This window comes from Lissotriton vulgaris, chromosome 9 (assembly GCF_964263255.1).
Source record: "Lissotriton vulgaris chromosome 9, aLisVul1.2, whole genome shotgun sequence".
NCBI classification, from domain to species: domain Eukaryota; kingdom Metazoa; phylum Chordata; class Amphibia; order Caudata; family Salamandridae; genus Lissotriton; species Lissotriton vulgaris.
In genome coordinates, this window is record NC_141697.1 from 339739149 (window position 1) to 339765180 (window position 26032).

Here is a 26032-nt window from a genome sequence, read left to right on the forward strand (position 1 = left end):
TTACGGTACCGGTAATCTAACAATACTAATGTGGATAATGGCAATGTACAACACAGGGAAGTGGGGGGCACATCTGGTGAGGACATTCTATGATCCAATATGACAGCATTCACATTACATTTTGAATTGATTTTGGATGAAATGCCAAAGAAAGGATATCAAGTACCGTAAACCAAATATCAGAAAGAATGCTTTGGGTGCAAATCTTATGCACAATTCTCCAAATGGCTTTGCAGGACTGCGTTGGAAGTGGGGGTAGTCTTATACGGCGAGTACAGCACTAAACCTACATTTTATCAAGAAAAGTAGGGGGTCGTCTTATACGCCGGGTCGTCTTATACGCCGGAAAATACGGTAGGCTGCATAATTTGTCTTTAAATTCTCTCTTAAGTGTCTTTGCAGTTTGTGCATGATTTGACAATTTAAGAGATTATTTTTGATTGCCGGGGTCCACGCACATGGGCGGAACTATTCACTAGATTATGACTATAACAGAGATTCCCTACTACAGAACAATGGTTCTAAAAACAGGTTTGGTGTCGAGTTGGCATCTGTGGAGGGGAAATGCAACAATTTGATATACTGACAAATTCCTTTATAGGTGCTTGGCATAAAATGGTTATGATCTTTCTTCAGCTCCTGCTTTTCACTCCTCCACAATCACACTCATTCGAGCAATCATAGACTAAAACAACTGACAGACTGTATCAACACCATCAACGGCCAAAAGGAACAACCGAAGATGCTACTACTTATAATAACTTTCCAGAAGCAATTACATTGAACCTTTCTTTTCTTCTCTTTATACTTCCCCCAGATTGCATTCGATCTCAATATTCGAAAACAAACTGGATGAAAACCTGATTTATAGCTAGGGATTATTCTCCCTCCTACCCTATCATATGCTTGCCACGTTACTCGCTATTGTCCTTCAATAAGCTAACTATACCCCCCTTTACAACTCAAACTGCCCTGATAATCATTACTGCAAAATCTAACCTTTTTCTAACCTATCTACTCAACCCATTCCCATAAATCACAATGTTCCCTTCAGTGAAATCTCTCCTTGCAATATAATTAGATCTAATCCTACTCCACCGTATTTACTTATCCTTTTTTTCCAACTTGCTTTAACTAACTATAATAATTATACATAACGGACATTAACTGAGTCACTCACTAGAAATAAAAAGCATGAAATACTTCTGCCTCCTCAGGGCAGGTTAACCTGAAAACCAACAAATTTACAAAAATAATTAAAATAATTAATAACCACTGGTTTAACTACTAACTTTGGTTACAGAGTAGCGTGCTACTGACCATAAAGAGCTCCAACGACTTGTCCACTGGTACTGGAACAAATTTCAGAGTGGGGGTACTGCCATCAATGTTACATCACTAAAGTTATTGGGGTTGTGAAATATACATGTGTCACACAAAGATCAAGTGTAGCAAATGAGCCATACCTATTAGGCAGGGGACTGGTAAGAATGTGGTATGTAGCTGGTGGTGCATTTTGGAGCACACTGTCGCAAATACACTACCAAAGTATAGTGTGGCAGCGCACTGTCATTTACAGGCTGCGTCTTTTCCATTGAAATGGCAAGTCAATTTGCAGAGACATCCAGTTTAACTGATAAAATTATGCACACACAAATGATAATGTGTGGATATCTGGTTTCAGCAAATGTTTATCATTTGTGTATCACTGAATAAAGTATCTTGATTGTTTTGATCCTATTAAAATCTTAGTTTCCATCACACTTTAGAATTACAGAGAAAGTCTTTAATTTGTTTCATACCTAACTGCTGATGCATTTTGAAATATTTGTACAGTTCGTTTACAGGCATTTAAATTATGTTGTGACAGAAAAATAACTGACATCCTAGCGCGTTTCTTTGACACTCCCTGTGCCCCAGTAAGATTGTCACATAGTTAATTTTACAAAATTCTCCCACTTTGGATCAAAGACAATTACACAAGATAAAAACAAAGTTTAACGCCATTGTTAGTACTCATTCGCCTTCTGAACTCCAGCACGGTCATTTTGGGAGTGGTGCAGCACCCCCCCTCCCACCTCCCCCCCAACAATCTTACTGCTAGCGTTATTGACCTTGTCAAGGGTAGTAATCGCTATATAAATGAGATTTTAAAAAAAAATCAATACAGCTGCGTAGCAACATTCAAAATGATCACCTAACAATCTAGTAGCATCAATAAAATAATTAATACTTAACAATCCCTCAGTATAGTTCTGGTGATTATAACTTGTCAAGGAAAATACCATTGCATTTGCTTACACTGTTGAAAAACGAGGGGTTTGTTGGCCTCTGTGGTGTACTGGGAACACTCTTCGAACCTGATCCTCCACCAACAAGCCATCCTGTAACCCATCTGGTGACACCACGTTGGTCCTCTGTCAAAAGCTGAAACATATGTTTTTTTTAAAAAATAGAGACGTTTTATTAAGCAATTGTTAATTCCAAAATACACTAAGAACACTGGCAGATTTCCTTTGTCATTACCTGATCAATATCATTCTTTTCAACACCCAAAATGCTGCCCATCAATCGCAGAACCTCGTGCCGTTTATTTTTTGGTGTATGAAAATGCCCAATAAAAAGATTTCTCATCAGAACCCTAAACCAAACACAGAAGAAATAAATGCATCTGATTTCAGCATGATTTTTAACATAAGGTCAGAATTCAATGATCTCATCTTTTCGTATTTTCTTGATTCATATAATCAAGAGCCACAAAATTAAAGTGAAGAAGCATTATTAATAGAGAGACTCATATAGTAACGAGGCAACTAAAGGGAAATTGTTAAATGCCACCGGTTCAGTAACTGTATTTCAATATAAAGCTATGCTACAATACAGTTGTTCTTAACAGAATACACTAGGATGAAAGGGCAAAGTGCATTTTGACAACTCTGAGAATGAATTATGCAGACGTTTAGAGAATGACATGGGTATGTTACAGTTCAAACAATGGATTTACAGGACCAACCCACACAGCAAGACATACATTAGATCTATTGTTTTCCAATATTGCGTCTACAAAAATATTAGACATTGTCCCTATTACGTGGACAGATCATTTTCAATTTACTTTTTCGCTTATGCTCCCTGATGTTAGAATAAACTTAGATGTGGCCTCTTTAATCCTACCCTCACTTCATATATTTTGATTTAGCTTATATATTAAACCCCTTTTTTACTAACATTTTTAATAAATCTCCCGACGAGGCAGCCTTCCCAAGGATTTGGAGGGAAGCAGTACAACTATGCTTTGCAAAGAAAACTGGTATAGATATGTATTTTCTATCTAATTATCAGCCCGTATGCCTCCTTCCTTTTATGGTGAAAACCCAGTTGACTGATTTTGTAGAAAATAATAGGCACTTGGATCCTTCTCAGGCGGGCTTTCGGCAAACAACAGCACGGAGTCTACATTTTTAGCAATATTGGTACGATATCAGGTCGATAGTTGACCAAGGCAAGGCTGCGGCCCTGATCCTACTTGAACTGTTTGTAGCCTTCAATACGGTTTCCCGCAGTTTGCTGATCAAAAGACTCCAGGAGTTGGGGCTAAATTTACACACTCTTAAGTGACAGAGTACAACAGGGACCTGTAGATCCAGCCCTCGTATCTCTAACTGTGGAGTTCCCCAGGGCTCCTCGTTGAGCCCTACTCTATTTAATGCACAAGTTACTACTTGTGTAACGAGAGACATTAGTTAGTGATAGATTCCTTACCTTAGAATATCCCCAGGCGTCAGACTGGATCCGGAAAGTTTTGCGTAGCAGTACCCTTGCGCGTCGGTAGGCGTCGTCTGCGGCTCCGCGTCCGTCGTCGGCGCCGTGTTGACGTCGTCGGAGTACTTAGACGCCGCCTCCGCGTGCTGACGTCAGTTCTTAGCCACAGCTTTTCCGCGCCAGAAGCGCAGAGCCATGACAAAAACCGACACTGGTGCCAAGAAACTAGGGCCCTGAAAGGGGATGACCTTAACCCTAGATATCGGTTCGCAGAACGGGGAGGATGGGTGGGTCGGTAAGGAATCTATCACTAACTAATGTCTCTTACAGATATATCGTTACACAAGTAGCAACTTGTGCATCTGAAAGAGACACGTTAGTGATAGATTCCTTACCTTAGAATAGATACCCCAGCAATACCATCCCCGTGGTGGTGGGTCTGCGAACCAATATTTACACCAGAAAGTCCTGGAGAACGGAACGGCCGAAGTAGCCATCCCTCCGGACTTGACTGTCCAGGCAGTAGTGCCTTGCAAACGTGTGCAACGAGGCCCACGTAGCTGCCTGGCAAATGTCCTGCAAGGGCACACCGCGGCCAAGGCAGTCGTAGTGGCCGTGGCTCGAGTGGAATGAGCCCTCAGCCCAACAGGGGGTTCCTTCTTAGCCAAGGAGTAACACGCCTGGATGCACATGATAATCCATCGAGAAATGGTCCTCTTGTGCACTGCTTTCCCTTTCTAAGCGCCCGCGTACCCAACAAAGAGTTGATCATCCACCCGGAACTGGCGTGTGCGATCCAGATAGAACGAGAGCGCACGTTTTGGGTCCAGACAGTGGAGCCTCTCCTCCTCTCTCGAGGGGTGCGGAGGCGGAAAGAAGGTGGGCAATGTGATGGACTGCCCAATGTGGAAGGCCGTGACCACCTTAGGCAAGAAGGAGGGCCTAGTCCTCAAAGCAACCTTGTCCGGATGGACTGAAAGGAAAGGAGGCTTACAAGAAAGAGCCTGGAGCTCACTCACTCTCCTGGCAGAGGTGATGGCTACCAGGAAGGCAGTCTTCAAAGAAAGAAGGCGAAGAGGACAGTTTTGAAGTGGCTCAAAGGGAGCGCACATCAGAAATGTGAGAACCAGGTTCAAGTCCCACTGAGGCATCACGAAGGGAACAGGAGGAAAAGTATGAGTGATGCCCTTCAGGAATCGATTTACGATAGGGGACTTGAACAAAGAAGGTTGGTCAGGCAGCCTCAGAAAGGCTGAAAGAGCCGAAAGATAGCCCTTGATAGTGACCAGAGCAGAGCCCTGCTGGGCAAGAGAAAGAAGGAAGAGAAGAACCTCAGAGAGAGGGGCATTGAGGGGATCCACAGCCTTTGCTGTGCACCATGCCACAAATCTGTTCCACCTGCAGGCGTATACCGTCTTTGTGGAGGGACGCCTGGCTGCCAGAATGATGTTGCAAACTTCAGGAGGCAAGTCAAATGGCCTCAACTGTCGCCGCTCAATCTCCATGCATGGAGGTGGAGACTGGACAGGTTCGGGTGGAGGACCGTCCCCTGCTGCTGCGACAGAAGGTCCTCCTGAAGAGGCAGACGAACCGGAGGATCGACGGACATACATAGTAGCTCGGGATACCAGTACCTTCGTGCCCAGTCCGGAGCCACAAGGATGACTTGTGCCCGGTCGCGCTTGATCTTCTTCAGCACTCTGGGCAGAAGAGGTATAGGCGGAAAGGCGTACAACAGACCGCAGCTCCACTCGCGACGAAAAGCGTCTCCGAGCGAGTGCCGCCTTGGAAATTCCAACACTCAGAACTGATGACATTGCGCGTTCTCTTCAGTGGCGAATAGATCTAACCAAGGCTCTCCCCATCGCAGAAAGAGGCCTTGCGCCACGTCCGATTTCAGACGCCATTCGTGATCCATCGAGCACCGACGGCTGAGTTAGTCCGCCCTGGCATTCAGAGAACCTGCCAGGTGTTGAACCACCAGAGTCACGCCCTGATGTTCCAGCCATTGCCAGAGGCGCAGAGCCTCCTGGCATAGGGTCCACGACCCCACCCCGCCCTGTTTGTTGCAGTACCACATGGCGGTGGTGTTGTCCGTGAACACTTGCACTGCACTCCCTCGGACAGACGGGAGGAATGCTTTCAGTGCCAGACGAATCGCCCGTAGCTCCAACAGATTGATATGGAGCCGGGACTCCGCCGGAGACCAGAGTCCTCTGATCTCCGCCTCTCCCAAGTGGCCTCCCCAGCCCTGGAGGGACGCGTCCGTCACAACCACGTGCTCCGGTTGGGGAAGGGAGAGGAATCTGCCGTTGACCCAATCGCGGTCCGTGAGCCACCACTGCAGCTGTCTCGCAGTGCCTTCCGAGATCAGGACATGGTCGGACAGGTTGCCCCGGTGCTGGGCCCACTGAAACTTCAGGTCCCACTGCAGAGCCCGCATCCGCCACCGTGCGTGATGCACCAGAAGGATGCAGGAGGCCATCAGCCCCAGAAGCCGCAGCGTCAACCTGACCGAAAGCCGGGATAACGGCCCAAAGATCGGAATCAGGGCCTGTATATCCCGAACCCGCTGTTCGGGCGGGTAAACCCGAAACTGCGCCGAGTCGAGAACCGCTCCGATGAAAAGGAGCTTCTGAGAGGGGCACAGGTGTGACTTCGGCACATTGACGGAAAATCCCAGCTGGTGCAGGAGATCCGCCGTAGTCTGGAGGTGGTTGACGACTGCCTGGGGCGAGCCCGCCTTCAACAACCAGTCGTCTAGGTAGGGGAAGACTGAAACCCCTAACCTGCGCAGGTGAGCTGCGACCACCGCCATCACCTTCGTGGGGCGCTGGTAAGGCCGAAGGGGAGCACGGTAAACTGAAAGTGCTCGAGGCCTACCGTGAACCGCAGGTAACGCCGGTGGGCCGGCAGGACGGGGATGTGGAAGTATGCGTCCTGCAAGTCCAACGCTACCATCCAGTCTCCTGGGTCTAGGGCAGCCAAGACCTGAGCTAGTGTCAGCATTTTGAACTTCTCCTTCCGGAGGAAGCCGTTGACGTTCCTCAGATCCAAGATAGGGCCTAGGCCCCCTTTGCCCTTCTTGGGTACCAGGAAATAGTGGGAGTAGCAACCACGTCCTACTTCTGGCCCAGGAACGCGCTCGATGGCCCCCTTCGCCAAGAGGGCCGACACTTCCTCCTGCAGGAGCCGCAAGTGATCCCCCGATGTGCGGTGGTGTTGCGGTGGCATGGCTTGAGGGGTCGTCTCGAAGGGGAGGGAGTAGCCCCTTCGGACGATCTGCAGCACCCACCTGTCCGAAGTGACTGTGCGCCAGTGAGAGTGGTGATGGCGAACCCTGCCTCCCACTGGCGTCACATGGGCCGAAAAGCACGGACTAGGAGGGTTTAGAGGCGGATGCCAGGGGGGCAGTGTGGACTGGCTCCGCTTGTTTCCCCGACCACCTCCACGGCGGTTTCCACGGCCGCCGCGCTGGACGACAGTTTGCGGCGAGTGGCTGGTGGCACGTGTGGGGGCGCCCCTTCCTTGGCCACGAAAGGAGCGAAAGGCACCCATTTGCTGGCGCGGGGCCGAGAGGCCCAAGGACTTGGCCGTAGCCCTGGAGTCCTTAAAGCGCTCAAGCGCGGGGTCTGCCTGGTCGCCAAAGAGGCGACGGCCATCGAACGGCATGTCCATGAGTGTATTTTGGACGTCTGCCGAGAAGTTGGCGGATCTTAGCCAGGCGTGGCGTCGTATCGCCACCGTCGTCGCCATCGCTCTGCCCAGCGAGTCAGTAGTATCCAGTCCGCACCTGATTGAATACTTCGCTGCGTCCCGGCCCTCCAGCAGGGCTTGGCCGAGTTTGGCCCGTACCTCCAACGGACACTCTGGCAGCACTTACACCCACTCTCTGTGGGAAACGGTGGCGGAACGGCCCAAGAGGCATGCGGTGTTGGAAGACCGCAATCCTAAGCTAAGGGACGAGAACACCTTTTTGCCATAGGCCTCGTACCTCTTGGATTCCCGATCGAGGGGAGCCGTCGGGAAGGCGGTCTGGGAGTTAGAGGCCTGGATAACCAGACTCTCGGGGGTGGGGTGGGTGGACAGGAAACATGGGTCGCCCGGGGCCGGGCGGTGGCGTCTGGCCACGTTCCTATCTACAGGCGAACCTGTAGCGGGCCAGGACCAAGTGCCCAAAAGAACGTCCGTCAAGGCCTCATTAAACGGCAGCAGAGGCTCCATGGAGCATGACTGCGGCTTAAGGACCTCAGTGAGGAGGTTAGTCCTCACGGCCGCGACGGGGAGCTCAAGGCCCAAGGCCTTAGCAGCCCTCATCAACACCACACTATATGTAGCGCCCTCCTCCGAAGCCACGGTAGGAGGAGAGACGAATCCAGTGTCTGGAAAGGTGTCCAGGCCACTGGCCTCCCCAAGGTCTCCTGTCCAGTCCATGTTAGACTGACATTCCCTTGTCAGAGGGTCCTCAGACCCCTCCCAATTCTCCTCTTCCCCCATCTCCTGAGATTCAGGGTCATAAGTGAATGAGGACGGTTCATAGAAATGAAAATCTCCGAACGGCGTCGAGAGCGGCGCCGATAGGGGTCGTCCCGACGTCGGAACCGTTTGAGAGGAGGCATCGGGGCCGGGGCCGGCGCCGCCCGAGGACGACGCCGGAGGGGACACCACACGGACCGACCCCGGGGGGGTCGTAAGGTCCACCGGGGACGGTCCATCGCCCGAGGAGGGTCCAGCGGCACCCTGCGGCGCCGGGCCCGAAGGCACCGACGACGCCGGGCCGCTGTACCCTGCGGCGCCGGGCCCGAGGGCACCGGCGGTGTCGGGATCGTGGGGCCCTGCGGCGCCGGGCCTGAAGGCGCCGGCGGCGTCGAGGCCGAAGCACCCGACGGCGTCGGGGTCGTAGTCCCCGACCCGCTAGGGCCCCCAGACGGGTTCACTGGGCCCGAAGGCGCCGCGGAACCCGTCGGAGGAGAAAGGGACCTCATGGCCATGAGGAAACGCTCGATCTCCTTTGGCGTCGCGTTCAGCCCATGGACCGGGGGGTATGGGGCCGGACGCGGCGCCCGCGACTCCCGAGGAGCCGCGTGGGCGGTGTCACCCGAACCCCCGGCCGCATCGCGCGAGCGTCGGGGGGAGTCGGCAGAGCGATGATGTCTCTTCGACTTCTTGTGCTTCTTACCTGACGACTTGGACCCGGAGGAGTGGCGCCGACTCCCGGAGCTGTGACGGCTCCGTCCCCGCGACCTGTCCCTCGACCTCCCGTGGGACCGGGACCGGGACCTCACACGGCGCGGGGCCGACTGGCGGATTTCGAGTCGCCTGCGGGACCGCTCCCGCCTGGCCTTCCTCGAAAGGGCCCGACAGTCGGAGCAGGCCTCGTCGTCATGGTCGACGCCCAAACACATCAGGCACAGGCGGTGGGGATCCGTGACCGACATGGTACGGTCACACTCGTCGCAATGCTTGAATCCGGGCATCCCTCACGGCACCGTCGGAGTCGTAAAGACTTCGAAGTGGATCAAAAAAGATCACAAAAGTTTAGTCAAAAAGTGACTAGGGAACTGCTCTTTCCAGATCTGCGCTGGCTGGCGCGGAAAAAAGAAGAACTGACGTCAGCACGCGGAGGCGGCGTCTAAGTACTCCGACGGCGCCCACGACGCCGACGACGGACGCGGAGCCGCAGATGACGCCTACCGACGCGCAAGGGTACTGCTACGCAAAACTTTCCGGATCCAGTCTGACGCCTGGGGATATTCTAAGGTAAGGAATCTATCACTAACGTGTCTCTTTCAGATATATTTGTTTAGCCTCTTGCAAAGATCTTTTCGAAATGGGGCTTTAAGGTCACATGCTATACAGATGACACCCAGTTGATTATCTCACTGGGTGAGAATCCTGAGAAGATTCAAGGAAAACTTCTCGAGTGCCTCATCGAAGTAGCAACATGGATGACAAATCATTGCTTAAAACTAAACGCAGGGCGCGTCCAAGATGACGGAATGTTGAGACTGAATTCTTAGTCTCTCTCCGTCTCTCTGCAACAACACTTTGCTTAGCATCCCTCCAGCCTTCTGTTGCGGGTCCCCATTGAGCTTCGATGGCATAGCAGTGAGCGGAGTGTGGGTAAGATCTGAAGTTGAGCTCGGCCGCCCCCTGGATACCCTTGGGCGCTGCCGTGAATAAAAGGCATTTGCGAACGCCGGACTGGGAGGAGGTCGGAGATCAAGGAACAAGCTAGCAGAAAAGAGCTTGGCTTGGCTGGCCCGAGGACAGCGGGGTGGTGGCGCTGTAACTAGGCCGCAATGGACTGCAGAAGTGGGGAGCCCCAGGTGTGACGGTGCTCCCCCAGTCTTTGTAAAGGATCTCTCCACGCAGGTCTCAGAGCACAGCAGGAGGCACCGATTGAGGGCACTTGGCCGCTGGCCCTGTCTTTGAGCTGGTGCTTTCGGACCACAAGGTGAGGATCCCGGGCGCATGAATGGGGGAGGGGGTGGTTGGGAGCTTTCCTCCCTTTCAACGCATTGAACACTGTTGACAGGCCCATAGAGAGGGGGGGGGGAGGGGGGGAGTCCCGAGGGGCACGTAGGTCCGAAGTGGAGGGGGCAGGATGTACTTAAGACAGCGTGAGCCCTGTAAGTTCATCCCTTCCCCACCATTGGGCCTAGCTAGACTTGGGCCAAGTGAAGCTTTGGCTCTCCCTTGCTACGTCACACTAGGCCTTGCCCCCAGCCGGTGGAGACAAGCCACAGAGACTGCACGGAATGAAGCAGGAGGAGGTGTGAGTGCCCCAGGGAGAGAGAAGGGTCCCTTAACTGGAGAGGAAGTGTGGTGACCAGAACCCCTGGAGCCCCCCACTGTGCTGTGGCCCTGTGGGAGGCTGATTCTTGGCGAGATGGGCAAATCTGCGCCCATCAAGCCTCGTAGCTCACCGATCTGTGCATATGGCATTGGGCCTGAGACTCCGGTGCAACACTTGATTTGAAATTGGATAAGCTTGGGGCCCACTGGGGGGGGCCTTCTGGTACTGGTCCACAGGAGAAGTCGAGATCGCAATCTTCCCCCCCCCCCCGGCATTGGTCTCCTACAATAGCGCTCTAGAGATTGCAGGGTGCCCGGGGGTCCAGGGACCTGCGCCTGGGTGGCTCCTCCCTTGCTCTACAGTCAGAGGCGGAGAATCAGAAGTAAGCTAGCTCTCAAGGCATGGCGAGACGGACCGGCGATACTGAGGATCGTGGATGAGTGGCTGCTAAGGGGGGCACTGGAGGGGAGTACCACTGAAGGACCGGCATGGAGACCTTAGACTTTGGGCCTCGCCATACGTTTGTTCGCAGCTCCCTGAAACAGTTGCCTGTGTCCCTGTGGCTTTGTGGCTTTCATTGCTGGCCCGGAGGAGGGGCATTAAACTCCTGTGCTCCTACTTGGACTTTGCTGGGGGCCCCCCCGAGGTGTGGGATACTAGCGTCTTGGGGGTGACCGCCTTGATCCCTTACCACTCTGCCTCTCCAGACCGCCTGTCTACACTGACCCGCACCATGTCTGAACAGGGCAAAAAAGGATTGATCCTTCAAGGACATGTTCGTGAAACAGGGCGAGGAGCCCCGCAAGATAAACTGACTGTGATCACTGGGGAGCAACGGGTGGAGAACCCTAACAATGGATAAGGTCCATTTGCCAAGTCTTTCTTAGAGTTCCTCTTTGCATTTCTCAGAGGAGATCTACAGACCATGAAGGCGGAGCTGTCTGCGGACCTCCGGGAGGTTCACCGCAACTTGAAGAGGTTGGGGACAGGGTAGCCGCAATGGAAGATCTGGAATCCAACCGAGAGGAAGAAATAGAATGGACACAACAGGAGGTCTTGCATCTCAAGGAACACGTGGAACTTCAGGGGCACAATGAAAACCTTGTTAACATCGGAACAACGTTTGTATCTGGGGAGTGCCGGCTCATGCCAAGGGCACAACTCTCAAATAATACTTTGCGGACCTCTTACGGCACATTCTGGACCTCTCGGATGAAGCGACGCTGCAACTCAATCGTGCGCACATGGTGGGGCCGCCCAGGTCGGAAAAGAACCTGCACGCAGCCATTTGGATCTGCGTCGACGACTTTTGGACAACAGAAGACATTCTACATAAAGTCAGGGACTGGCAGTCAGTACAATTCAGGGGTCACTCGCCTGTTCTGTTTCAAGACCTCACATGTCACCTGTTCTGTTTCAAGACCTCACATGGCTCACCCTACAAAAGTGCAGAGAATTTCGCCCTGTCACTGAACATTTGCACAAAGCAGGCATAGCGGACTAATGGGGACATCCCTTTAGGATTATCTTTCGCCACGACGGAACGCTACACCTCAAAGATGCCTGTTCCATACTCAATATTGATGAGCCCTCAGAGATGCTGCGAAAGGTCCACTCCCCAGACAGCAGGAAGCAGAAGAGATCTGGGTGGCGACGCGCCAAGGGAGGCCCCATCAGAGCAAAACTGGATTCAGAGACCATGGCTAAAAAACAACGATCCATACTTCAAACTCTCTCTGGGGAGACCACCCTCTCAGAAGCTTCATGAAGACAGGACCATCTGGGATCGCTCATAGTGGCTAGATTGGAGGGAGAAAAAACAGCAAGAATCGGAGAGACTGGACCGTCGCACAACTGCCTTTCGTGATGCATATACTCAACTGAGGCCTGTACTCCATCGGGAGGTTAACCTGTCGATTATTGGGTTCACAACTGGAACACGCTTCACAACTGTTGTTACGAGCTGACAAACTATTGCCACTTCATGTTATAATCAGTGTTATTAGTTTGCACTTCCCTAGGATTTTTGTTGTTTTCTTTTCTTTTCACTCCTTTGCCCCGACCACATCTGATTGGCTTCTGCTACAGCATTCTAGTAGCTTCTCACTGCATGCGCTCACTGTCCTGTCTATAGGGGGCGTTCCTCCGCACTACAGGTGCCCGTACCATGACCCGTGAGCTGCGTATTGTCAGCCTTAATGTCTAGTGTTTAAACAGCCCAGTGAAGCGTGTAGAAGTGTAGTCCCTAAAGGAACAATCAGGCGTGGATATATGCTTCTACAGGAGACCCACCTGCTTTCCAAAGACACCCCTGCATACACTCACACTGGTTTCCTCACCAGTATTGGTCCTCTGGCACGCAAAGAAGAGCGAACGAGAGGCAAGAACCCTTTATCCTCAACGCGCTAGCAGCAGCCCTCACTTCCCCGAATACAGCCATCCTGATTGGGGAGACTTCAATGTGGTGATGGACCCAAATTTAGATCGCTCCAGCCAACGCTCCTTCACGCACTAGTGGATTACATCCACAACAATGACAGAAGGGACCCCCTTTCATTGATCTGGGAGGCATTAAAGCTCATCGTGAGGGGACAATTTATCGCCATTGCAGCAGCCGAGAACCGGATGTGCTGGGAGAAGTGCCGCGACTAGAACAGGAGGTCTCTGAGTTGGAATCGATCTATAAATGTACGGGCATCCCCAGAGTCTGGCGCAAGCTAGAGAAAAAGAGGCTCCTGCTGAAGCACCTTAACCTTGACCGGGCGGAGCATACCCTTTTGCGACTCAAACAGAAATTCTACTTAAGCAGTGACCCTTGCAGACGCATGATAGCTCAAAGGCTCCACAGCAAAACTCTCTACGGCTCTGTGAGCTCTGTCTGAATGGCTCGGGGTGAGGAGGTCCACGCGGACAACAAAATAGCTGTGGCCTTTGAATATTTTTATAGTGTTTTATACTCCGACTCGGACAGTCCAAGGGAGACTCGGAGGCTTATCTCCAAGGAGTTCCCTTGACACGTTTACCTCTGGAGCTTGCATCTCCACTTGACCAGCCCATACGTATAGGGGAGGTGATAGCAGCTATAGCGCACCTTAAACCTTCAAAGACACCAGGGTCGGATGGCTATTCCGCCAAATTTTATAAAACCTTTTGTCAAGAGATAGCCCCTCTTTTTTAAACTCCTTTTATATTTTTTTAACTCCTTTTTTGACTCGGTTTCCCTGACTGACTCGATGCTAGAGACGTCCATGTCAGTGATTCTTAAGCTGTCAAAAAAACCCTGGGGACTGTGGGTCATATAGGCCCCTTTCTCTTCCCCACATAGAAGCCAAACTCTTCGCAGGTATTCTAGCTGCTCGATTGAATGCTATCATGCCGGGTTTGGTTGATCCCGACCTATCCGGCTTCAAACCCATGAGGCAAAGCGGAGATAATACAAAACGTCTCCTGAATCTCATTAACCTCATTCAACGATCACAAAGGAGGCTCTCTTCCATCGATGCAGAGAAGGCATTTGATTGTGTTCACTAGCCAGACCTGCATGCAACCCTCTGCTGAATTGGTTTTTGGAGATACATTTATCAGACTGATACTTTGTTTCTACAGCACCCCCAGGGCTTCCGTCCGGTTTAATGGGACTTCATTCTCCATGTTGCCCCCATTCTCCGCTCCTCTTTGCGCTATATATGAAGCCTATGACGCAGAGGGTTAGAGACAACCTGCGAGTCTCTGGGATTCGATTTGGGGCTGCTAGACACATCATTATACTGTTCGCGGATGTCATTATTTTATCCTTGACGGATCCGATGACCTCGCTGCCATCCCTGCTCGAGGAGTTGTGGGTGTTTAGTAAGCTATCTGGGTTCAAAGTTAACATCCAAAAATTCCAGATTCCGAACCTCTCAGTCGCCTCTCTGCACGAGAAGACAATGCGGGCATGGTTTCTATTAGCGTGGGCGAAGGAGACCATACCGTAGCTTGTGTAGCTCCCACATTGGCAAAGACGCTGGCAGTTAACTATGGCGCCCTTCTTGACCAGACCAATATGACGTTTTCCTCGAGGAGCAGTCTGGGATGGTCTTGGACGGGACGCATCGGCGCAGTTAAAATAACAGTGCTCCTGCACATACTTTATATCTTCCAGACCATACCACTGACCCAGTCGCCTCCTGTCTTATGCAATCTGAAAATCGATATCAAAAGGTTTATTTGGAATGGCTGGAGGTTGCGTCTCGTCAGCAATAAATATCTTGTACACAAGCAGGAGAAGGCATGGGGGACCCCTTGATCCCACTATACTTTTAGGTTTTGCAACTTCACTATAACGTAGAGTGGAATCACCCACTCTCCCAAAAACACTGGTCTTTTATGGACCATACGCTTGCCGGTGTAAATATATGGCGCAAGGTATGGTTGCCTCGCAAACAAAAAAGCCTTGAGCTGTACTCTTCCCCGGTGACTGCCACAATATTAAAAAAGTTGAGACTCTGTTGCCCATAAACACGGGCTGAAGACGTTTCCCTCCCGAATGATGCAGATTATTAGCTACCCGACTTCCCTCCGCGGATCAGTTCAGACATTTTCAGCCGCTGGCATGAGTAGGGCACAAGTGCGTGGGCTCACTTTTCTACCTCCTGGGGGCTATCCCTTTTGTTAAACTACAAAAGGGTTACTCGGTCTCTGTCCGATATGTTCCATTATGCCCAGCTGAGACACCGGGTGACCTCCCTGAGCCTTGAACCTGGGTCCTCCCGCTTCCTCGCCAACTTTGAGAAATGGCTGGTATGTTTGGATGGAGATAAGCACCTCATTTCTGAACTCCATGCTCTACTCACTGACAGTGGCTCTGCTCCGAAACCCAAGGGCCAACTGCGCTGGGCAGATGAACTCTGGCGCTCCATCTCGGTCAAAGTTTTGAATTACATTTTCTATAGGGTTCATCACACTGCGCAAAACATGTCCAGCCTTTAAAGTCGCTTCCTACTGGTATCTCACCCCTACACGTACACATAGATGGAAAAAGGAGCAGTTGGAAAAATGCTGGCGTGGCTGTGGGCTAACAGGCTTTCTCCTTCACCTCCTATGGCACAGTCCTAAATTATACAATCAGAGCGTATTTGCGTTCCTTGCACGGGCGCACAGCGTATCTTTGATTTAACACTTATTCTCCAGATTTTCAAAAATTAATCCATGTTCTTCATAAACTTTCGAAGGTTTCATTTATTTCCGATGGTAAATCACACGTAAGACATAATGTATTCAACTGCTTCTCATGCCGCAGATATGCTTATCCAAGCCTTTTTCTGGGCACGCCGGAAAACATGAAACATCATCAGAAGTGACTCATGTTATACCCAATGCATTTCAAGCTTTAATTAGCCCTTCTTCAGGGGTTTCACTATAAATAAGAAAACATAAGTCTATAAATTGTATTTTCAGACCATTGAAACATACATAGTGCGTCATTTTTTAAAACAATGTTACACATATAAGATCCATGCTGTGTATTGCAACTAACCCTCAAGCAGCGTTTTCCCTCTAAAACCATAGCTGTATGTTACACAAAAACATTGCCTTGAAGCCCTTCACACTCCTGCCCCTTAACCTTTCCACATAGTTGTTAAAACCCTTATCAGTAACATCCCATATTCCTTTTCTTTAACCCAAAACTACGGTTCACCTCCTCTAGGTCACATACCTTCATGTTACTATGCATCTGTGCTTCAAACTGCACCTTTCTTAATTACGGCACTTGCCTTCCTCATTTCCATTTCCTTTTTAAGCTGTCTCAAATGACGTGACCCCTCCTCTCTCATTAAACCAATAGTCATCAACCACCCCTAGGACTGCTGTCAAAATGACTACATTCCCCACAATCCAGTGTTTTCAAACCCACTCTTCTACAACAACTGATCCTAAACCTTCAAATCGCAATCAGAGTGACCGTTTCCAACTACCCAGTTCCTCCAAGCAATGAAAATATTACCCCGCCCTCCCCTTTGATGTTAAATAATACACTGCACATTGCATTTCATAAATCCGGGTTAAAATCTGATGTATATCATATACTGCAATGTCTTCCAACACAGATACAATTTATAAAAGTACGACATGTACACGTCCATAATCTGAAATAAACCTTCAATTTACGACAAAGTTCCTACAATTGCTGAGATGTATATCTCACGTGTGTATTCCTGTCCAATTTTTAGCTTTGTAAAATTTTCGATCTCTTCTGGGTGCAACTCGTAGTTAGGGCAGAGTCCAAACAAAGTTTCCGATTGTATAATACTTGAAGCGTGAACCAGGGCGGATCACGCAGCCCGGGCTGCACGCTCAACAGTTTAGTTGCGTGTACATGGAACAAAAAAGAAAATAAAGTTGTGCACTGTTGCACTTGACTGGAAACAGTCCTAAATTAACCATGTTTTGGGAAGAGGTCTTGAACGATATTGACCTAGCATTTGACACAACTACACCCCTATTCCCTGCATACACGATCTTAGGGTTGCCCAACCCCCCTGACTTTGCCCTTGCGGCCCTTGCGGTGATCCCCTCATCGCTCCTGCCCTGAGTGGTCGCTCCCCTGTCTCTCTGCCGAGACGTGGTATCATTACGCTGCATTGTGAAAAACTTTGTAATATTAGCGCCTGGAATTTACTTGCATTTAACTTGCTTGGTTGCTGCTTAGCTGGCTTGCTCTGAAATTGACTGCAGATTAATTACGCGTTATCCCCCGGCGCCCTGCTCTGCTCTCCCCTCCATTTTGTTTTGTTGTTGTTGTGCTCCGTGTGCGTTCCCTTGAGCCCGCCCCGCCTCCCAGCTGAGCCGCCCTCGCCCCTCCCCCTTTCCACTATCCATATATGACCGTGGCATTTGCGCGCAGCGTTCACGCGCAGCGATCGCGCCCCAGTCGCGCCGAAGGTGCGCCAAAGGTAAGCCCGTCTACGCCCGTCCGCGCCTGGACCGCGCCCAGTGCCAGACCCCCTGGTTCCCTTAATATCCCGCCCACTCGCATCACTTACGATGCCGCCACCCTCTTAGCCCTTAACTCCGGCCGCTCCCTTAACTGCGTCCAAGCCGCTCCTGGACACACCCATGGTCCCTTCTCATGCTACTCCTGCAAGTTCGACGGCTCCAATACCAACTCCTCATCCACCACCGTGCCACAGAGACCCAACACCAACCACCTAAAATGCATCCTGCTCAACACCCGCTCAATCCACAGACATGCCATCGACCTTTGGAATCTTCTAGACACCACCTCACCAGACGTCGCCTTCCTAACAGAAACATGGATGAACGCCTCATCAGCCCCAGACATCACCATTGCCATCCCTGAAGGATACAAGATTATCCGCAAGGACCGCGTCAAGCATACAGGAGGTGGCATCGCCATCGTCCACAAGAATTCCATTCACATCACAACCAGCTCAGATGACAACCTTACCAGCGCCGAGCACCTTCACTTCCAGATCCACACCGACCCCAAAACCACACTCAGAGGCACCCTTCTCTACCGGCCCCCGGGCCCCCGGGCGCAATTCAATGACGATATCGCTGACTTCATCACCACACACGCCCTCCCCTCCGAGGACTACATCTTATTGGGAGACCTCAATTTTCACCTGGAAAAGAGCAATGACAACAGCACCACCACCCTTCTGGACAACCTCGCAAACCTTGGACTTAAACAACTTGTCACTTGTTATGTTATGTTATGTTATGCAGGGGTTTTGTATAGCGTACGGCTACTCGGAAGAGTGTCCCGACGCTTTGGATTGCACACTAATCTCATAACACAACAGGGAAAATAAGAAACAGAGATAAAAAAGAAACCTAATAGGGACCGAATTTAAGAGGAAAAGAGCCAGGTTTTAAGCCCTTTCCGAAAGGCCAACAAATTAGGAATGCTGCGCAGGGACACAGGCAGTTTATTCCATAACTGAGGCGCTAGCAGTTTAAAAGAGCGGCCTCCGATGCGGGCTCTCTTCACACGAGGAACCGCCGCAAGAAACAGGGCTTCAGACCTGAGCGACCTGGCAGGCAAATAAAAGGCCAGCCTCTTCTGCAGATATTTTGCTCCGGAGGCGTGCAAGGCTTTGTGCGCCAGAGTAAGAGTTTTAAAAATTATCCGCTTCCGGACAGGGAGCCAGTGCAGAGCCTCCAGAAGACCCGAGGCTCTGGCACGGCGAGATAGTCCAAAGATGGCCCGTGCTGCCGAATTCTGGACAACCTGTAACCGTTGGAGCAGATACTCTGGCAAGCCGAGATTGCAGGTCACACACTCGACCCTATCTTCACCTCCAGCAAATACGTCTCTTTCAGCCACACCACAGCTCTTCACTGGACGGACCACAGCTGCGTTCACTTTTTCTTCAATAAGCCCACAATCCACCACCACCCTCAACCCACCCTGCGTAGAAATTGGAACAAAATCACCATCGACCAGATCTCTTCATCGCTCCTCCAAACCCCTCCTGTCCACTCCTCTAACCCCGACCAAGCAGCCATTAACCTCACCCAATGGCTATCCAAAAGCGCCGACATCCTAGCACCGTTGAAAAAACATCAAAACAAACTAAGCAGCAAGAAGGCCTCCTGGTTCAACGATGATCTTAAGAAATCCAAGAAACTCTGCCGCTCCCTCGAGAAAGCATGGAAAAAAGACCCAAACTCCAACACCAGAGACGCCTTCAAAAACGCCACCCGCATACACCACCAACTAATCCGGTCCGCCAAGAAAGCCGCCTTCAAAGACCGACTAGATAACAACGCCCACAATAGCAAGGAGTTATTCAACATCGTCAAAGAATTTACCAACCCATCAGCAAACTCCAACGACATCACCCCCTCTCAAGCCCTCTGCGTCTCCCTAGCCTCCTTCTTCCACAACAAAATTGCAGACATCCACAACAGCTTCGAAAACCGACTCGAAGACCTACCCACCCAATCTTCTGCAGGACCTCCTCCCCCCTTGAACATCCTTAACAACTGGAACCCAATCTCCACTGAGGACACCATCCGCCTGATGAACTCCATCCACTCAGGATCCCCAACTGACCCATGCCCTCACCACATCTTCAACAAAGCAGACTCCATCATAGCACCACACCTCCGAGACGTCATCAACTGCTCCCTCAACTCCGCCACCTTCCCGGAAAGCTGGAAACACGCAGAACTCAGCGCCCTTCTGAAAAAACCCACAGCTGACCCCACCGAACTCAAAAACTACCGCCCCATCTCGCTCCTTCCTTTCCCGGCCAAAGTCATCGAGAAAGCTGTCAACAACCAGCTTGCCGCCTTTCTCGAAAGCAACAAATCCCTCGACCCCTCACAGTTCGGATTCCGAGCCAAACACAGCACTGAGACCGCACTCATCGCAGCAACAGACGACATCCGAACCCTACTGGACAATGGAGAAACAGTCGCCCTCATCCTCCTTGACCTCTCCGCAGCATTCGACACAGTCTGCCATAGCACCCTATTACAGCGCCTCAGCAACATCGGAATCCAAGGAAAAGCACTGGATTGGATCACCTCCTTCCTCACCGGAAGAACTCAGAGAGTCAGGCTCCCTCCTTTCAAATCAGAGGCCTCTGAAGTCATCTGCGGCGTGCCGCAAGGATCATCACTCAGCCCCACCCTCTTCAACGTATACATGAGCCCCCTCGCAGCCATCGTTCGCCAACACAATCTCAACATCATCTCCTACGCTGACGACACCCAACTGATCCTCTCACTCACCAAGAACCCCAACACCGCCAAAAACAACTTACACGAAGGAATGAAAGAAGTAGCCGAGTGGATGAAACACAGCCGTCTGAAACTGAACTCAGACAAAACAGAAGTCCTAATCTTAGGTACCTCCCCCTCCGCCTGGGACGACTCTTGGTGGCCAGAGGCCCTTGGAAAAGCACCCATCCCGACGGACCACGCACGGAACTTGGGCGTCATCCTGGACTCCTCACTCTCAATGACCAGACAAGTCAACGCTGTCTCATCATCCTGCTTCAACATTCTTTGCATGCTTAAAAAAACTTTTCGCTGGATCCCCACCGAAACTAGAAAAACGGTCACTCACGCACTTGTCACGAGTCGCCTGGACTACGGAAACACCCTATACGCCGGTTCCACTGCAAAACTCCAGAAAAAACTCCAACGCATCCAGAACGCCTCAGCCAGGCTCATACTTGATATCCCGCGTAAAGAACACATCACTGGTCACCTGAAAAACCTCCACTGGCTCCCCGTGAATAAGAGAATTACCTTCCGCCTATTAACCCACGCACACAAAGCACTTTACGATCTTGGACCCGAATGCCTCAACACACGACTGTCTTTCTACACCCCCTCCCGTCAACTACGTTCCTCCAACCAAGCCCTGGCCACTGTTCCCCGCATCAACAAAGCCACCATGGGAGGTAGATCCTTCTCCTACCTGGCAGCCAAAACCTGGAACTCTCTCCCCACTCACCTTCGGCTTACTCAGAACCACCTAGCATTCAGAAAGCAACTTAAAACTTGGATATTCGACAAGTAATTTTCACCCTTCCTCAAGCTCCTTGAGACCCTATGGGTATGTAGCGCGCTATATAAATTTCTACCTTGAACTTGAACTTGAATACGGGGCAGGCAAATGGCTCTAGCATTAAGCGCTGTGCGCCAAGTAATCCTCCGCGCTGGGGGACAGAGAAAATTCCAGATCATATCCTGTGGCTGCACAAATTATGGGTTACCCAGGCGATGGAACTTATGTCACAGGCGATTGGATGGCTGTTTATCCAGAATTGTGGGCCTCTCTTATTTGGATCCTCTCATTAGAGTTTAGGGGACCTGTACGAAATACTTGCAGATACTGCGCTTGCTCCCCCAAGAAGATAGGGAGGACACTTAGGCCTCATCATAGCGCTGGAGGCAAACTCTGACTCTTTATGAACATCTTTCAGCGATTGCACGAGAAGTTAGGTGAAATGGTACGGAGCACTAGGGGCCGGTGGGTGATGATGGTTGTCTGGGATCTTTCCTATCTTTTTGTTGCTCTCCCTTTATCTTTTCCCTTGATTCTTCTCTTTAAAGTTCATTTGGTCAGCTTATCTCTGCCGGCCTCCGAGTTGAAGGTTAAAAGCTGTGTACTATCTTTTACACTTGATGCCGCTGCCGGCCGTTGGTTGTGGGCAGAAAGCTGTGTTAATAAGCAGCAGACCTCAATAAATAGAACGGTTCCATAAACCTGAACACAGAAAAAACTGAGGTCCTGCTATTCGGTGGGGCACAGCTGATATGGGATGCCTCTTGGTGGCCGGCATCATTGGGAGAGATACAGGATCATGTTAGAGTTAGCTGTGGTGAATGCTTTAGTATCCTCAAGCTTTTGAAAAGACTGTTCATTTGGATCCTGACATCCTGGCGCAAGACAATAGTCCAGGCTCTTATAGCAAGAAGACTGAACTACAGTAAGTAACGCCCTTTTTGTAGGCATGGTGGACTACCTGTTCACTGGATTAAAGGTATTCAAAAGTGCTGCTGCCAGCCTAATCTGTAACATGGACAGATTGAGCTACGCTTCGGCCTGTTTGGCAGCCTTACACCGGCTACCCATACGTCAAAGAGAGAGTTAATTTCAATCCTTAGAGCTAAGATCACAAAGCCCTTGATAACTCAGGACCTGCAATTCTACAAAACATGGTAGAATTCTGCATTCCTACTCGTGACCTGAGATCGTAGAACTCAGCCCTTGCAAGAACTAAACGTCTAAAGAGAACTAGAATGGGTAGTCACTTTTACTAATTTCGCTGCTGTCCAGCAGAATGAGCTTCCCCTGGACATTAGTCTTAAGTATAATCCCAGCAGAATTAGGAACAAATTAAAAGCCAGGCTTTTACCCTGCAAAGGATTTATCTATAAGTGAAGTGTTCTCATTGCATAAGTTTCGTAACTACAGTGCTTCATTTAAGCCGGTGGTTTGGTGCGCTGCACTGGAACTTAATTGTCAGCACTGGCACTAATGACAGTCTGCCACATGGTGGCACTGTTTGTCTATGTCAACAGATGTTTATTAATTTAATGTACATTAAAATGACTATAACCTGCCACCCAAGCCATTCTTATAGCTTTGGGGGCAGGGAATAGTCTGAATTGTCACACTTGTAGGGTATGATGGTTATTACTTGTGTTGATACTGTTATTGGCAGTGCTGGCACGTGCAAGGGGTGGTCCAAGCGGAAGTGGCACCCTGATGAGGGCCCCGGCCTTTATTATTACAAAATAAGCACTGGGTGAATACTTAGCGATGTGACAACCCCCAGGGGATACGTGCTGTGCTTTAGAAATACAAAAAATAACTAAATCGTCAATGCACTCCAAAATACAGTCTTCAAGCAGCAGCATCCTATGCAAAATTGTGTGGCACATAATGTTACATATTTAACAGGCAAGATGCTTATTCTGTTCACTAGATGCAGCCTGATGCCTTCATTTTGACTGGTAGTATCCCCTAGAGAGTTAAATACTGGGAGTTGCCAACTAGGGCCATTACTAGTAGCCTGGTGTCGCCAGACTGGCTATTACAGGCCCTGGAGAACCTGGGTCCAGTTGCAACATGTCTGTGACAGGAAAAGCACAGCCTGGCCCAAGGTCAACCCCTGCAGCGCTGCAATGGAGGATACAACACTATCCAAAGCTTAAGCTTCCCTGGCTTGCTCTTTTCTCTATCATATCCCATTCATCTTCCCCACAAAAACCCAAAAACCCAGCATCCCACTTGCTGCTATTTTCCACCTGGTCTGAAAAGGTTGGAAATGTCAGCAGATTTGTCCACGAAATCGGGGGGAAACAACTAAAAAATATCCAAGTTTCCCTGACCCGAGTGGGCATTTATACTTCAGGGACACATCTTATAACTGCTCGATTTTTGTGTGGTAATACCAACTGGAATTGAGATTCTGGCCCTAGTATCCCAGTGCCAAATCCGGTAAACTGGTAATGAGGGCCATTGTCTCTTTTCTTGATGGCTCAAAACAAATGTATTTACCTTCCTGTGAACTGATGTGTGTGTCATGACAAAAGTCTTGTGGCTGTCGCAGTGCACACTGAAGCACAAGGAAGATGAAACAAGCATCGAACGTTTTGCTTATTTCATAGCATATGGTATGTGTTATTTTCTGTTCTATCAAGAAGGACCAGTACCATGTATGATTTTTAGAAGGTGAAGACTCAGAGTTGTACGTTTTCCGAAGAAAAGGAACCGCTTGGGTTTTCCATGAAGCCCTCACCCACCGACCTAGTCGGTGGCATGCTTCATCACCGGGCCCACCACAGTGACACCGAATGTGTCCCGGGTGTGCTGCGACGCCAGATGTTACTGCGGAGCTGGTATTCTTACTGAGTGTGCAGTGAAAAGGTGAAGGAAGTGAAAGTTTAAAATGCCATAAAGGAAGTCCCAGTACCCGAGGGATCAATTAAATTTAATTTCTGGGCCCCTGTTAGCGGTTAAAAGGCACACAGGATGCAGGAGTTCACTAAATAACTCCACCGCATCCGCTTGCCTTTTAACCGCTAACAGGGGCCCAGAAATTAAATTTAATTGATCCCTCGGGTACTGGGACTTCCTGTATGGCATTTTAAACTTTCACTTCCTTCACCTTTTCACTGCACACTCAGTAAGAATACCAGCTCCGCAGTAACATCTGGCGTCGCAGCACACCCGGGACACCTTCGGTGTCACTGTGGTGGGCCCGATGATGAAGCATGCCACCGACTAGGTCGGTGGGTGAGGGCTTCATGGAAAACCCAAGCGGTTCCTTTTCTTCGGAAAACGTACAGCTCTGAGTCTTCACCTTCTAAAAATCATACATGGTACTGTTCCTTCTTGATAGAACATATAACCCCGGGGATTCGGACCTGCTTACCTGGTCCTCTCTCTCCTCTTGATCTATTGATGTGTTATTTTCTACCATAACATTGCAGTTGATCAGAACCGAAAGCAAGTTGAGCTACTAACGCCTTGAAGTGGTACTCGTTTTGACCAACTTCAGAAGGATGAAAGCTGCGTTAGCTAGAAGATTTCATGTTTCTTATTGATATCCACAGAAAAACACTGGGCCCTGATGTATTAGAATTACTATATGTAAGTAGGCAAGTGTGTCAGCTCTTTAGTTAACGGAGTTGCTTAAACTCCCAGTGCAGAGTTCTGTGGGTATCGAGGAGGACTGAACATCCCATGTTATAAGGAGGTGAATTTTGCAAGGAGCAAAAATGTGCATTCTTACATAGGAAGGAATAGTAGATGGAGGCGGCTACTGTCACATGCAAATGCACTCTTTCGGAGTTAAAGGGTGATAGTCTGAGTAGAAACTGCAAGTATTCAACCTGTGAACGGCATTCATTTTACATACATCACAGAACTATTTCATTAAGATTTCAATGTGTCGACTACAGATACATGCAGATCTATGAAGAATCCACATCTGTCCTACACAAACTGGAATCAGGGAGGTGTTATGTAAAGCAGACCTTGTAGTAGACATATTTACATCATGAACCATGTAAGCAAGATACACATGGCTCTGCAGTGGCCAAATTATTTCCTTGAACCATCTTAATGGTATCAGAAACTTCCAGGAGCATGTGCTACAACTGGTGCTTAAACTCTCTTACATATCTTACTGGTATTTGGAAGGTACAGCATAAAGGTGATGAATATATATTGATTACTGCCTCATTAACATACTTCCTACCATAACAGGATTTGAGCCTCTAACTTTCCAGTTATACTGACAACTCTGCAGCACATGTATTAACTCTCCAACCCTCTTGGAGCCAGTGATCAGAAGGTGGCACAATGACTACTGTGGCAGAATATCCAAGCCTTTTGTCATACTCAAAAGTAACCTGTTACCTGCAGGATACATGGTTCTATGCAACATTTGTTCAGCTTACTGAGCTGTGTATTATTCATATACCAACGACAAATTACAGAGGCATAATATGAAAATCAAACGTACTGTCTGGAAACATGGATGACCCAGGAAAAATGAGATCTGCTTTGGGATTGTACCCACATTTCTGCGACTAGGTCAAATCGTGAGTGTTCCGGGTAGGAAGAATGGAAGGCGTTTCTAAAAAACGTTTTAAGTATGCATCATGGTTGATGCCAAGGCTAGCAGGACACCAAGAGGGTGGAATACTGTAGGCTGGGAGGAACAGTAGTAAAGCTGCCTGTTAACAGTCTTGGACAGCAATGCTTCTTTCACCTTGCTGGTTTGTGTGGGTTCTTGACTTTTCTAGAAGGTTTGCTTTTTTACAGGATGAGAGATGGTAGATGAGGGACTATATGGCTCACTTTAAACCCAGCAAGAAAATGGATGGTCGCAGCAGAAAACAAAGGGGATAGGGGATCTGTCAAAAGGGAACCCACTAACTAATAACTATTGCTAGATGCCAGGGTGGATTGTTAGCACCATCAACAAA

At 49.7% G+C, this 26032-nt stretch overlaps 1 protein-coding gene across 1 annotated transcript in view; it reads right to left on the reverse strand.

Annotated features, from left to right (window-relative positions):
- The window catches only part of TRIP11 (thyroid hormone receptor interactor 11), a 485462-nt gene that overhangs the window by 23900 nt on the left and 435530 nt on the right, over positions 1-26032 (reverse strand). The window contains exons 18-19 of the mRNA XM_086937682.1: positions 2527-2641; positions 2302-2427 (exon numbers count right to left, since the gene is read on the reverse strand). Of these exons, the coding sequence (XP_086793808.1) occupies positions 2302-2427; positions 2527-2641 (241 nt within the window). The remainder of the gene's footprint in view (positions 1-2301; positions 2428-2526; positions 2642-26032) is intronic.